The 14,232-nt window shown below is 33.2% G+C and overlaps 1 protein-coding gene across 3 annotated transcripts in view; it reads right to left on the bottom strand.

Moving 5' to 3' along the window:
• The window catches only part of LOC126920004 (fasciclin-1), a 382,295-nt gene that overhangs the window by 69,202 nt on the left and 298,861 nt on the right, over positions 1-14,232 (bottom strand). For all 3 annotated transcript variants that reach the window (XM_050729812.1, XM_050729813.1, XM_050729811.1), the window contains exons 5-7: positions 12,748-12,844; positions 3,127-3,292; positions 1,508-1,668 (exon numbers count right to left, since the gene is read on the bottom strand). In XM_050729812.1, the coding sequence (XP_050585769.1) occupies positions 1,508-1,668; positions 3,127-3,292; positions 12,748-12,844 (424 nt within the window). The remainder of the gene's footprint in view (positions 1-1,507; positions 1,669-3,126; positions 3,293-12,747; positions 12,845-14,232) is intronic.

Raw genomic sequence — 14,232 nt, forward strand, 5'->3', positions numbered from 1 at the left:
ACTTATAAACTAGCACCTTAAACAACTTCTACGTTTGCAATTTCGAGACAGAGTTGAAAAATAAATATCCTTTCTTCGATTCGAATATGCAGAGGTTAATACTTTATCATTTCTAAGATTTAGAAAATTTTTTAAATTGTTTTAGAGAATTTAGAAAATTGTTTTCTTCGAATTTTTATGTTCTAATCTTATATCTGATTGAACAGAAAAAAAGCTCTTAAATCCATCAAGGATCAAGCAGTGAAATAATGTTTTAAAGGTGGTAGATCGCAATATTAAATATTATCAAAATATAAAAAGTGTATTAAATAAAAAGAAGGACTCTGATTTTTGGAAAAAAAGATACAGTTTATCACGTTGATGCGAAACACTTCAGTTTCTTCAAGTTTCATAAAATTATAGCGTGTAAGAAGAAATAGTAGAATAGTATGAAACAGATTCTTGGAATTCTTTTTCATAATCACTATATAGGTTCGATAGAATACAATAATATGAATTTATTAAGAGGAAATCAATGGAAAATGTTGGAAATAAAAATTACTAACATGTCGCGTTAACGTGATGCTGATCCTTAACGAGTTAATGATTGATAAAGAAGATTCTATTATAAAATTGATAGAGTCGAAAATAAACGAAAGAAATTCATAATGATATGTTGTACCAATCTTTATGATTTTATATAATCTCATTTGCAATTTGTGATAATACGACGATGTGATAAATTTTGGAAATATCTAGATATATATAACATTCATTAAAATACTCGCCCATTGAAAGAATGATCAACACAGAGTTTCACTTTGCATAATTATACGATAACCACAGAAAGTATACTATGTTTATCATCTCTCTGAATCAAATTAAAATAACTTCCTATATACTAAATGAATGAATCAACAGCTTCGCTTCATAAAATTGTATTACGTGTAGCGAAAGTATGAATTAATAAATAGCTTTAATAAAATTCGCATTATTATCACGAACAATTGAGAGTTCTCTACATTCCTGAAGCATTTTAAAACAAAATTCTATAATTTAATACATTCCATTGGAACGAAGAATTAATCTTTTGAAGAAAACATTGCCTGTAAAAATAGTTCAACTTCTTATTGACAAGTATTACCAGAGAATCGATTTATTTCAATTTCGCAGACAAATGGTCTAAAATCGTGCATTTCAATTTGGTTCAGACGAATGTGTGAAATAAAAGATCACCTTTCGAGCTTGTTCCTGCACCGATTCCGCTTAATTTGCGCGACGAGACGTTAGACAAATTCATATTCGGGAGTGTCATTATTTGCGGCAGACAATGGGACGAGATGAATAGATGATGATGATGCGGTAGTAAGACACGTTATCGTCGTACGATTGACACAGTCGTTTCGATCCTCGATAAAAGATCGATTACCGCTTTATGTATCTACCACTAATGAAAAAAAAGAAAAAAAAAAAGAAAAAGACAAGGTAGTACGTAGAATAAATAACAGAAGATGGATCAAGCACTGACCTCGAGGAAGTCCTTCACCGTGGTATCGACGACCATAAGAGGTCGTTGAATCAAGTGGACTACACCGTTGCGCACTGGAATGTTCGGTTTAATTATTTCCGCTAACACGACTCCTGTTGGATGTCTCACGTCGCCAACTATGGTATTCGATTGCACGTAAACTGAAAATAATATTAACAATTATTAAACCGAATGATACATTATGCTTGCACGAAGTACGACTAGGTAACGCTGCTGTGGAATCGATTACGAAATGAAACGACCGTCAAGATTAATTCTTTGGTAAATAATTCACGAACTGATTTTATGTCCGATTAAAATCGTTTTTGGTTGTATCGCGATGTTTTTCTTATTATGTATTTGCTTATCGTTGAATAGATGGTGATTTGAAAAGAGAATTCAATTATTTTGAATTACGATGAAAAATTGGTAATTAGTAATATTTAGTAAAATTGGGATTTATTATTATTGTTTACATATATTATAAGTTTATATTATATGTATTTGATATTTACACACCTAGAAATCAGTGATAATTTCTGATTAATAAGGCAGTAATTATTAGCTAATGATGCAATCGGTAATAATTACTAGACGTTAACTTCTAATGCATAGTTTTCATAAAACTTGAGACATTCATAAAGCAATAAAAAAAAAAAAAAAAAAAGAAAGACACGTATTTTTTAACCGCTGTAATTCAAGTTTAGGGGATAAAACTACTATCCAAAGTTACGATCCTCTGATGTTATCCTAGGCACTACCGGAGATAGGGAAAAAGTTTTTCAAACAAATATTTTATAGCTTCTGACGGACAATAATATGATATAAAGCTCCGTGTCACGAAACTTTAAAAGATAGTCGTAGCTCTCAAATTTACTTTCAGAGTATACTCAGTCAGATATCATTATATCTCTGAAAACTTTTAACTCAATTTATCAAAATTTAAGCTAAAATCAAATATTTCTTCTATATATAACATAGTTTAACTTAATGGCAGTGAAGATAATTTAAGGACATTAAGTGGCAGCAAAACTTCCTAACATATATAGAGTGTCTCATTTAAATTCAACACTTAAATTATTTCATCTATTTGATGCTCTTATGATTGAACAATACGTTATTTTATGACGTTTAAAAAGTACATTTAACGATAAAAAGATTTCTCTCAAGATCGTCTTGAAGATTCCTCTAACATCACTAATATTTTCTGCACATAAATGTTTGTTTTTTATATTATTATGGGATGTTGCAGTTTATAATAAATCTTTTTATCATCGTCTCAAATAATAAATTTCATGTGTAACTTTTAAATGAGATACCCCATATACTAGACTCTTTTTAAGCGGCAAAGATAGTAGTTATTGAAGTTTTAGTATTCGTTAAGAAGATAAATGGAAACGTGCTGTGAAGAGTTTATATAATTTAATTTCAGCAAATTGCCTTTCCACATCAGTCTTCATTTACATCACTAATGCCTTCACTGTGTCCTCTAAAATGGATGAAAACGTCGTTTAAAACTTTCCTCCTCTACTTAAATTTTAATACGCATTTTATTAATTTTTCTAATACCATGGTTCGTTGTAAGTTTATCGAATTTCCTATAAAATGTGATCACCTACCTTTATCGTGTTCCTTGAGGAAGCTAACGGTGACCTTGACGTTGTCAGTGAACGCAAGGGTTTCATAAGGTACATTATGAGGTGTCGGTGTTGTGAAGAGGACGTTGTTGGGTATCACGTGACCATCAATTACCACGCGGTCAACCTTCTCCGGCCTGGGCGTCGGCTGTGAAAGAACAAAACGAGTTTATGGAAAAAAAGAATAATGCTACAACTTTTTTGAACATGCTCTATAAATCTCTCTCCATAAACATTTGATTATAATATAAAATTTTTATTAAATTTTACATCATGAACTTTAAATAGATTTGATATCATGAATTTTTAATAAATTTTATATTACACAAATAAAATTCTAATTAGTAAAAAATGTATAGAAATTCTATTTTAGATTATAAATAAATTTTATTTAAAACTGAAGCGCGAACATTTTTTTTAAAGCGAGTTGTATCTCATGTTTTATTTTTCATTTGCTCGGGAAATGGACCAGTTATAGAAAATAATTGAGATTATTTTAACAATTAAATTCAGATCGCATAACCCATAAATGAAATTTGAATTTTGTTTAGAAATCAACTATTTCTTGGAAAAATTCCTATTTTCATATATGTAGTCAATCATTCAGAATCTTCCCTATTCTTTACATGAAATTGTTTTACTGACAAAGAGCGAACTACATGCATGATTATTCGATCACAACAAATTCTACGCATCAATTCTCAATATCGAGGCTCGATGAATTTTTGGTTATATATATATAACCAAATATATATATATATATATATATCAATTTTCAACTGAACCATCCCACAATTAAATATACATATTTACGTTCAAAGGTGTCCCTCGAAACTGTTCGAGTTACATAAATTTTGACTACCTATTGATCGGATTTCCGATTGAACATGTTTTGGACTGCTCAATTTCCCGAAACGTGTAGATTTCCCGACTTTTCAAATTCGTCGTGAAAACGTATTGAATTGGAAAGGTTTTCGGTTACTCGGATTTTCGATTGCGCATGTTCCAAATTATTCAGCTTTCTGATTGTACGAGCTGCCTCCTAGTGCAGACTCTGCACTGCTCGATTCTCTGATTGCACCGGTTCTTGATTGACAGGATCCTCGATGATACAAATTGCCACGTATACAAGTCCTGTCCCATATGAATTCACGATTAACGAAATTTGGGATAAGGCAGGAGCTTTGAATTGAACGCGCACTTTGTTCTAACTGCGTTTTCGTCTAACTTGTAATTAACATGAATTTAATTATGCTCCTGTTAATGTTTCATCAATGTTGATATGATTAAATGTTAATTCAAATATAAATTATTTCACTATATTAATACATAAATATTATTTTATCATATTGATACAGTATTGCCATAATTAGTGTTAGTATACCGTAGAAAGTAAAGTTAATTGGTTAAATTATTACTAAAAGATAAAATGGTCGGGTAAAAGTAACGAAAAATTATCCATTCGCTTTCCAAATTTACACTATAAAGATTATAGAACGACTGTGGATATATAATACTATCTTCGAACGATTGGTTTTTTCGAGAAAATAAAATTCCATTACCATTGTTACAAAAATATATCATGTATAGTAAATTACCTAGCACAATATGATCTCTATTTATACTTCATAAATAGTTGAAATTATTTCCACCACTCTTTGCTAGAAGTAATTTTTAATTATATCATTACAAGTTTTCTAGCATCCGAAAATTCATTAGCTTCGAACGTATCTCAGCCTAACAAGATAATGCCTATCATGGCCTAACAAGATAATGCGGCATGTTAGCATCACAAGACAATACCCAAGAATTCTCACTACTTCCCCTAAAAGCAGCGAAAACATTTAATTAACCGGTCGATAAGACATTGCGTCTCATTAATTACTTGCACTTTCATGCTGAAACATTTCAACCCCTGTCCCTCCCTTGGTTTCGTCTCTGGCGGCGTCTGTCCCACAGGGATTCTGGCTGGCTCTAGTTCACAGGGTCCATGTAAACGGCCCTTAATGCGGTGTAATCGCGTAAAACCGCGGAGGCGAACAACGACGACGTCAAAGACGCACAAGGGTGCGGCATTGTTACAGTTGCTCGCAAAAGTATTGAAAAGCTTGTGGACCCCTTTTCCGAATATATCGTGTACGTTACACGAAATATTCGAAAATTTCATAAACACTGCAACAAGACTAAATTATCATGACTAGACCGCGGATTTTTATTCAAATTCAGTAGAAAATTATTTTATCTGCCAAGTATTATAGAAAGCATTATGTTCTGTATATTTCATATTACGTGCATATTATGAAATTCTGCATTATCAAATTTTTTATAAATACGTGAAAATCTAATTACGATCATGTCGATAAAGTTTCAAACAAATCTAAAAATGCACATGGAAGCTACAAAATATTTAGCACAAGAATATATTCCGCGAAGATCACGGAGAGTACTGAAACAGTTAATTATCCATTATATCAATAATCCTAAATATTCAGTGCTGTCGTTTCTAACACTCGCTACATATATCCTTAAAACGACTGTTCCAATACACCAATTTTCTATTGAGTAGGTATGCTTGTAGTAAATATCTTGTTACTTTGTTTACATAATTTTCGGATTGCTTTCGAGTTTTACCATGACGATCGTGTCTCGTTAGTGTTAATAAAATTTCGAAATGTTTTACACAACACGCACAACATACGCACAATAGTGTTCCATAGTAAATATTGAAATACTTTCATGAGCTACTGTACGTGTACCTATTCGAGGGATAACGTGGGGCAACGAGCCGAGTAAGGACGCGAAAATAAAACATCGAGTCACCGGACCGATGATTATACACGTCCCTCATTATCGATTGCGCGCGTATAAAAGGTCATTCGAGTGTAAAGGATGAGGTCGCTATGAGTGATTGATTTCCGATTCGTGATAAGGCACGGCTACGTTATACGGTCCGTCAGAGTCGTATTAAACGCTGACTATCTTGTTACGATCATATTGTTCCTTACGTGACAAGGACAAAACGTGTCACTCTGTTTTCCACGATCGAGATTTCGAGGGTGGCTGCAGGCAGCTCGTTAACGCGCGTCCCTCCACTTAAGGGGCGTTCTAGAATGCGAAGAAGGATGAGTCGGAGTATACGAGTTTTCGAAGTCGGAGAGTGGTAGGTAAGGGATGATTTTTAGAGTGTGTCGTTTGATGTTTGCGCGATTCTTCTTTGAAGTTTCTTTGTTTCGTATCAGGTGTGACTTCGTTGACGGTTATGAGGCTAATATATTTTAGAAATTGTCAATTTAAAAATATCAGCAAAGATTGATTGTCAAAACGAATTATTTTTTTCAATATGGAAACGTACATTGGCTACAAAAATTATTTGTATATCATTGTATTTATTATATTACCAAGCAAGTATATTAAATTTCGTATTATTTAGTAGCACTTTCATATGACTACAATAATTTGATACTGTGAAAATGAAATGTAGAGCTTGATGGAAAAAACTTTATGCAAAGTAAGTGTATGTAGTACAATTACTTTTTATAGGTATTCTAATTATTTTATCTAATAACGTTATTATACGCTTTACAAGATTTTGCCACGAGTAGAAAATTGGCTTATGTATTGTTTGCAAACCATTAGTAATGGAGAGAATGTGCCTATGTTATATAAATGAACCAATTACAATATAAATGGATTATTATTGCAAAATAATTTTTCTTATACGTAGCTTTTTTAAAACCATTCTATCATTTCTTGTCAACAAAATGGATCATACCAATATCTTGACAATAAAATTTTTAAGTAATAAAATTATATGTGACATTCAGAGGGAGAACACATAAAAAGGTCAATATTACGGATGCAATGTTGTTATGTACGTGATTCGCTTGTTTTTTATTGCTTTTCGTAGAAACAATCTCAGAAAATGCAAGCGTTGTGTACCAGGCGACCATAGTCGCTCGTAGCAAACTCGTATACATCCATCGTTTAAACTTTAAGCATTGCAAGATATTTATTCGGATAGTAAAAGCAACAAATCTCATAAAAAGATACCGTAAAAGTTTCAACGAAAGTTAATTCACCAATAACGAGCGTACTAAAATGTTTACGTGCAACGTAATTCACAGGACAATAAGAAAAATGGATAATTTTTAATGCGCGAAAGCGGTCAAAGCTGGAAGATAAAACATTTTAAACTTTAGATTACATATTCAAGAATATTTAAATCTGTCTTTGAAATCACGTAAATGGGAGTTTATTTTAGTTTACTATTTATCTTAATCTGATGGAGATTTATAGCTTTACTCATGAGGCACGAAAGACGAAACTTTTATATACCAATATTTTACAAAATTTAGATATAGTTTACTTGCATTAAATAGCAACAATTTCGATATGTAATACATACATTTCGATTATTTCATGTTTCACGCGATGGAGTGAAAATATTACAAGTTAAGTAACAACTATCAGCTATAAATATTCTTAATAAAGAAAAATAATTCTCCTCACCCCTGTTCGGATTTCTTTCACTGAGATACAAAAGCGCGCTCGAGAACCACAATCAAAGCCACTTTCAAGCTGTTCACTCGTCAACTTGCTTTTCGTTCCACTCTCGGATTCTTTTCTCTATCTCCTTTGTTCTTTTTCCTTTCTACTTTACATCCACTTTTTCAAGATATAACCCGAAGCAATGGAATTCTCCAAGTTGCGGTGCAAAATCACCTTCGTATGAAATCTCGCCACGTTGTTCGTTCTTTCGTTTCACGATGAAATCACAGATAGTGAATATCTAATTTAGTAATTTTCTACTTTACTAAATAACGTTGAGAATATATATCGCAGTATTTCAAAATCGCTACGATCGAAGATGATACAGTTCTGTGTTAAATGTGTAATTTCAAAGATTAAGGGTGGAAAATTATAAACATAATATTTTTCCATTGTTTCTTAATGTCTATTGTTGTGTAAACTCTATATTTTTAGCAAATAATTTTTGTTCGAAAGTAACCAAATAGTTCCTCGCGAAATATCCAGAAATGTTAAGATGTAGAAATCTGACTACTTGGAAATGTGAAAACTTGAAATTTAAAAAGTTTGAAAATAAGATGTCGCGTTACTGTGACGTTGGTCTTTAATAAGTTAATAATTATTGCAAACGTCGAACGTTCACCATTCTACGAAAATTCTTCTATCTTTCTTTCCTTCTTTTTAAGGTTCGGAAGGTTGTTCGTGCTTCTTCGGTATTTCCTAGAATCGTTCCAAGACTTTATTTCTACCACTCACTACGCGGATTCTTCTTCCGTTTCAGCTAATTCTGGATGCAGCTAGCAAAGCTGTACGTGCCTCAGAGTTTCGCAGAATTATTCACGATATCATGTAAGATGTAATCACGCAACGCAGCTACCGACGAAACGATTTCGTTCCTTCTGTTTTTCTCGTGCCCCGTCGCCCGCACGAGAGAAAATTGCTCGCACCGCTACCTTAAGAAATAAAGTTCTTTCTTTCTTTATCTGTCCGCCCCATAGTTTGCTTTTCCTGTAGATTTTTACAAGAACAACAGAGAAGTACGCGTAGAACATATAATAGATAAAAGTTGTGGATTTCTGAAAATGTGTTCATGCGTTGCATGAATTGGGATCATTTATTTAATCTTTTTTTTTAGAAATTTGTTAGAATAGTAACATAACTGACAAAAACAAATTTTTTCAAAAAATCAGTTTGAAATAGAAAGTTTGAAGTAGATAATTATTAATTATACTCGGTTATGTGAAACAATGAAAACTTTCTCCTTTAGAAATGTATTTTTAAAAAGACTGTAATAGTAATATTTATGATTTAACATAAACTCGTAGCTCGTACTTAGCCTGTAGTCGTTAGAAAGAATTAAAAGGACTGTAGAAAGTTCCGAGAAGTTGCGAGTGAAGTTGTCAACAAACTTATGATCCTGTTTACCGTGTTGCAATGATATATCTGTCAGAATGTGGAAAAATTTAATTATTTCCATTCTCAGCAAAAGTACATTAAACTTCTTCTTTCTGTTAAACGTTTCTCAGATACTTTCTCGTTCTCACGCAGAATGTTTTCTCATCGATTACTTAGCGGACATTTTCTGGCGGAGATTCGTTTTCTAAAAGCACGAGGACCATTCGACCAAGTGTTCACGTTTCTCTGTTATTAATTCAACCTCTCTTTCTTCCCGTATTCTTTGGTTGGTAATGGCTGCGTTGATGATCCTACATTCGATCGAAGAAAGTAGCGGTTCCTTACGTCCTCTGCATTAAAACATCGACGTGGTTCAATTAAAAAATCCTCATTGCTTATCATATTAACATATAAAAATTGAAAATTGCAATTGTTATTTTATAGTTATGAGACGCAGTTTATCACATGCGTACCTATATTTTGTTCTAATTTTTGTTTCTTTTCTCACAAATATATAAAAATGTAAATTCAATGATCATGAATTATATTAGTTTCATATTTTATAATTATCATTTCCGCCGGCAGTGAAACTTTCCATTAATCTTATCCTTTCCCCTAAACCTTTCTCAAACACTTTTACGTTTTCAAAGCAACTGTCTTTTCTTCGATTTCCGAAACATTCGTCGAAGGTGAAGAATTCGTTTTCCAAAAACACGAGGACCATTCAACGCTCGCCATTATTAATTCAACCTTCTCCTTCTTAAGGAAGAAGCTTCCTTCTGCAGTCTCTTCGATTGGTAACGATCGTATCGACGATCCCATGTTCCAAACTGCAGCAAAGGAAGCTATGGCTCCTTTCGTTCACATCGAAGCATCGACGTCGTTCGATTGGAAAAGCTGCGTCGACGACGTGTCGCGTCGAGTGCTTTTCGATACGGCCTGATCGCTCTCCGTGAACGGAACGAGGCTTTTGAGGGCCGAAACTTGATTTCTACACGCCCTCTCCTTTCCTTTATATCGAGATCACACACCTACACATAGCCAAAAGCTGATGTACATTGTGCAATCAAGCTACGAATACGTATCCGATATCGTGAACGCTACCGAACACACGTTGTTGGAAATTTTTGGGGAAGCGCAGCACGATTTTCATGTAGTAATTCCCGCTTTACCATCACAGAATATGTACCCATTCTTTTTTGCTGCATTTATTGATTTTCGGGAACGCTGATCGCCGATGGTGGAATCTGTTTGTTTCAATTTTAGCTGCTGATTTTTCGGATTTTTACATCCGGGAAAAATTATTCGATTTTATTGGAACATATATCGGGATGTTTGTTGCAGGATTTTATTATTTAGTATGTTGCGATTTTGGATTTTTATGTGTTTGCGAAGGTTGTTTGAATAATGATAAACCATCCCGTGGTGGCACGTTAACGAGGGATGTAAAAATTATTTTAATCGCTCTAAAGGAAAATATTCGAAAGAAAAATAATTCAATATATTGTTGATTGCTTGGAGAATGATTGAAAATCTAAAAAACCTAACATTTTCAGAAAATCAGTTTGAATATTTTTATAATTTAGTCCAAAGTTTATTCCTGTGGTTTTAAGCCGCTTTAATAAGATATTGTTTATGCTTATGTCCTTTATTAGTAAACAGAAAGGGGGTAAAATAGTTTTCGTAAATTATGAAATTCTTCTTATCAGACAGTACAATTTTATTAGATAAAATAACGCAAATAATTCATTTGTAGAGTCCATTTTCAAAACTGACGAATTCTTAAATGTGTCATTTTTCTAAAAAATTTATCATACATAAGTATTTTCTTAAATATGCCACGAATTATAATATTTCTTTCAAATTACTGTAAATTAGCACTCAGAAAAGGGTCTGCTTATGAAACAACCTACAAAAATTCCGCACCGACATTACATAACGCACTCCTATAACACTGAATCTCTTAACAAACTCGAATATCCAACGCATTTGCCGCAAGAACAGAATAAAAGTTGAACAAGAATCAACGAAACGAGAAAACGAGGTGCATATATGGTTTCTGAAAATCGACTCCTCGGTCCTATAGTTCCTTTAACCTCGTTCTGGAAGGAACTTTCGGAAATAACCCGAACTTACTTCCAAGTTTCCATTTCCTTATTCAAGAGATATCTTTCGACGCTCAAAATTTTTTACACGTTATACGCCATTCTCCTGATCGTTACGCGGAGCTACAGCAAGTTACAGAAAACTCTGTTCTAGATTTCACACCCGAAGATTGATTGCGTGACCCGTAGAAATTGATCGAACGCACGCGACTTTAATCGCGGAATTACGAAAAACCGGAGCTGGCAAATTACCGATCGTATCTGCTCGTTGCATTGTTGTTGGTTACCCTTGTGTTATTAACTTTGCCTATTATAATTCAACGGACTTGTTCGCGGCGCGCCATCGATTTTTTTGTAATCTTGACGCTCTCGTTTAACGTTTCACCTTTCCTCGTAGATTTTCCTAGGGATAAGAAGAACGCTCCGCGATCAAATTTAATTGACCGCCCACTTAGCAACCGGTAATTTTCTGCTTCAGTCGATCTGCTGTTCTTTTCTCAGGAAAATTTTCCGATAAGAGTTCGTGGAAATAAAGAAAAATTGCATTGAACGCTATGAACCTTGTTCATTTATTGCTAGATATGCTTGAGTAGGAGTATTAGAACGGTAGAGTATTGTGTCTGATCATGAACGCTCTAATTCACTTACACTTCAATTGAACAGGAGTTTGTACGGGTTTGGTTTATGGAGAGACATTTCTGTTTCACTGACGTATTTCTCGGATAAAGGTATGTTTTGAAATAACAAGATAAGTCATTTCTATTGTGTCTGATCTCGGATCGTCTAATTCATTTAGATCTTAGTAAGCTTGTAATGTTTTGGTTTATAGAGAGAAATTGCTAATACGTATATAATCCTCGATGAAGTTTGAATAAAATATTGTATAGTTCAAATTCTAAAAGTGTTAAACTGATAGAGAATTGTGTGCGATGTAATTTACTTATGGATTTAACAAAGGGAGAAGTTTGTAACGTTTTGATCCATAGAGAGAAATTTCTGTTACAATGGAAACTTTTTTAAGTCCGAATTTGATTTTCAATAAAATCCGGATGAAATATTTCATTCATCGTTTATTGATATTTGTAAATTCTCGTATATATACAAAAATCTTTTTCTTTCATTTCGTTCAATTAATAACTCCAAACAATATACCTAAACAAATATAAAAACGACGCTATTTTTCAGTTGTTAATCGATTAATTAAATTGTCGATTGATTTTTAGATTAATTAAGAAAGAAAAGAATCTATCCAAAGATCATTTGATACGTGACAGATTGCGATCTGTTCGAGAATTCGAAATAAACGCAAAATGTACTCTGCTGTTTTATTTTAATGCCAGTTCTCAGCAGCAAACGGCTATTGAGATCGATAGTCGCGCAGAAATTTTTGTAATGGTAACTGAATTAGTTTTGTATGGATTTCCGCTTCATCGGGAATGTAATCGATCAGAATCTGTCACTTCCGGAGACGAGTAGAACCAGTTGGTATGTACTGAATCCTTTCAAAGGTTTCGCAACAGAGGATATTAAGGTCCTTTCGGGATGATCGATATGGGAAGGTTGCTAAGCAGCTTACCCGGAAACCCTCCTCAACGGGGATAAGAAAGGTGTAACGTCCGTCCGCCTTGAAGACTTCCTCCTTCTTCTCCGTCAAGATCCGCTTTCGGAAGATGCTGCAAGAAAGTCGGGCTCGTTAATTGAATATAGTTCTACTATTTTTTCTTCGTGTTTTTTTTTATGCAGACGAAACAAGATTTATTGTTTTATGAAAGTGAAGGTTATAACGTTTATAGAAAAAATGACACTACTTTTCTATTTGAAGGAAATAGTAAGAAATTAATTAAAGTAAAGTAAATTGTTATGCAACATAACAGCTATTTTGGGAGAAATTGAAAAAAAAAGGAATAACAATAAAGGTCCATACACGTAACAAGATGATGATCGCAGATAAAATTGTGGAAAAATTAATTTTATTCTTCATGAAAACCATAGTAGGAAATAAATAAAAATTACTTGACAATTATTTTATTTTCCACTTGAGAAAAATACTGAAAGCAAATAAACATAAAGGTCTATAGATGTAATAAGATTGTCGTTTCAGGTAAAATCCATAGAGCAAGTAATTTTATTTTCATTTTTATAGAACATGTTAGAAATTAAGTGAAACTAAGAATGGCATGACAGATAAAATGTATAGAGGATTTCTCTTCCTTATTTGACATAATTTTACAGAGGAATCGTGTTAAAGCTAAAATAAGCCATTTCGTATAGTTTCATTTGTAAAACTTTAACATCATAATTATTAAAGATTTATAAATATAATTCTAAATGTTGCGCTTGTTGTTATATAAAAATCTTTTTATATATACCATAAACGTAATTGCGTTTCGAATTGACTCTTCGTTATTCGTTTTATATTCCGCTAGACCGTTCAATACATTTTCAATGAATAAAATCATTTATAAATTCATGGCGCTCGATAATCTCTTATCGACTGAAGCTGAACACAGGAATGCATTGTGTCCTTAATTGCGTTGAATTCGTAGGTGAAATTAAAGGGGATTGAATTAAAATGTGAAAATTTACGCGCGAGAGGTGATGAATCCTTTCGAAATGATTTATTAACAAAGTTTTTCGCGCAGGTATATATGGAAAAAGTTGGGCTCTGCTTTACGTTGCAAGAACAAGCGGAAACGTTGTTCGGCGTACGAACGGTAAATGAAATGCAGCGAAGCTTAAAGAACTTTAGAAAGGGTGAAGCTAATTCACTCGAGTTTTACTTACTCAGATGGCAAGCACCACGGCACCGAGACTTTAAATATCGATAAAGACTTGACAAAGTGAGCATCGAAGTTACTTAGGAAACAACTACGAAAGTTGGTTGCATCTTCATCTTTTGGCGAACGTGAGCAGGCTTCGTCGATGTATTTCACTCGCGGAAAAGAAACTACACCCGATGAGTGGTAGAAAGCAATAAATGATACTGAATAATAAAGAAAACGAATAGGATTATCATTGTTTTAAGAACGATAATAAGAATTGATGAAAACAATGAAATTTG

This window comes from Bombus affinis, chromosome 9, assembly GCF_024516045.1.
Source record: "Bombus affinis isolate iyBomAffi1 chromosome 9, iyBomAffi1.2, whole genome shotgun sequence".
NCBI classification, from domain to species: domain Eukaryota; kingdom Metazoa; phylum Arthropoda; class Insecta; order Hymenoptera; family Apidae; genus Bombus; species Bombus affinis.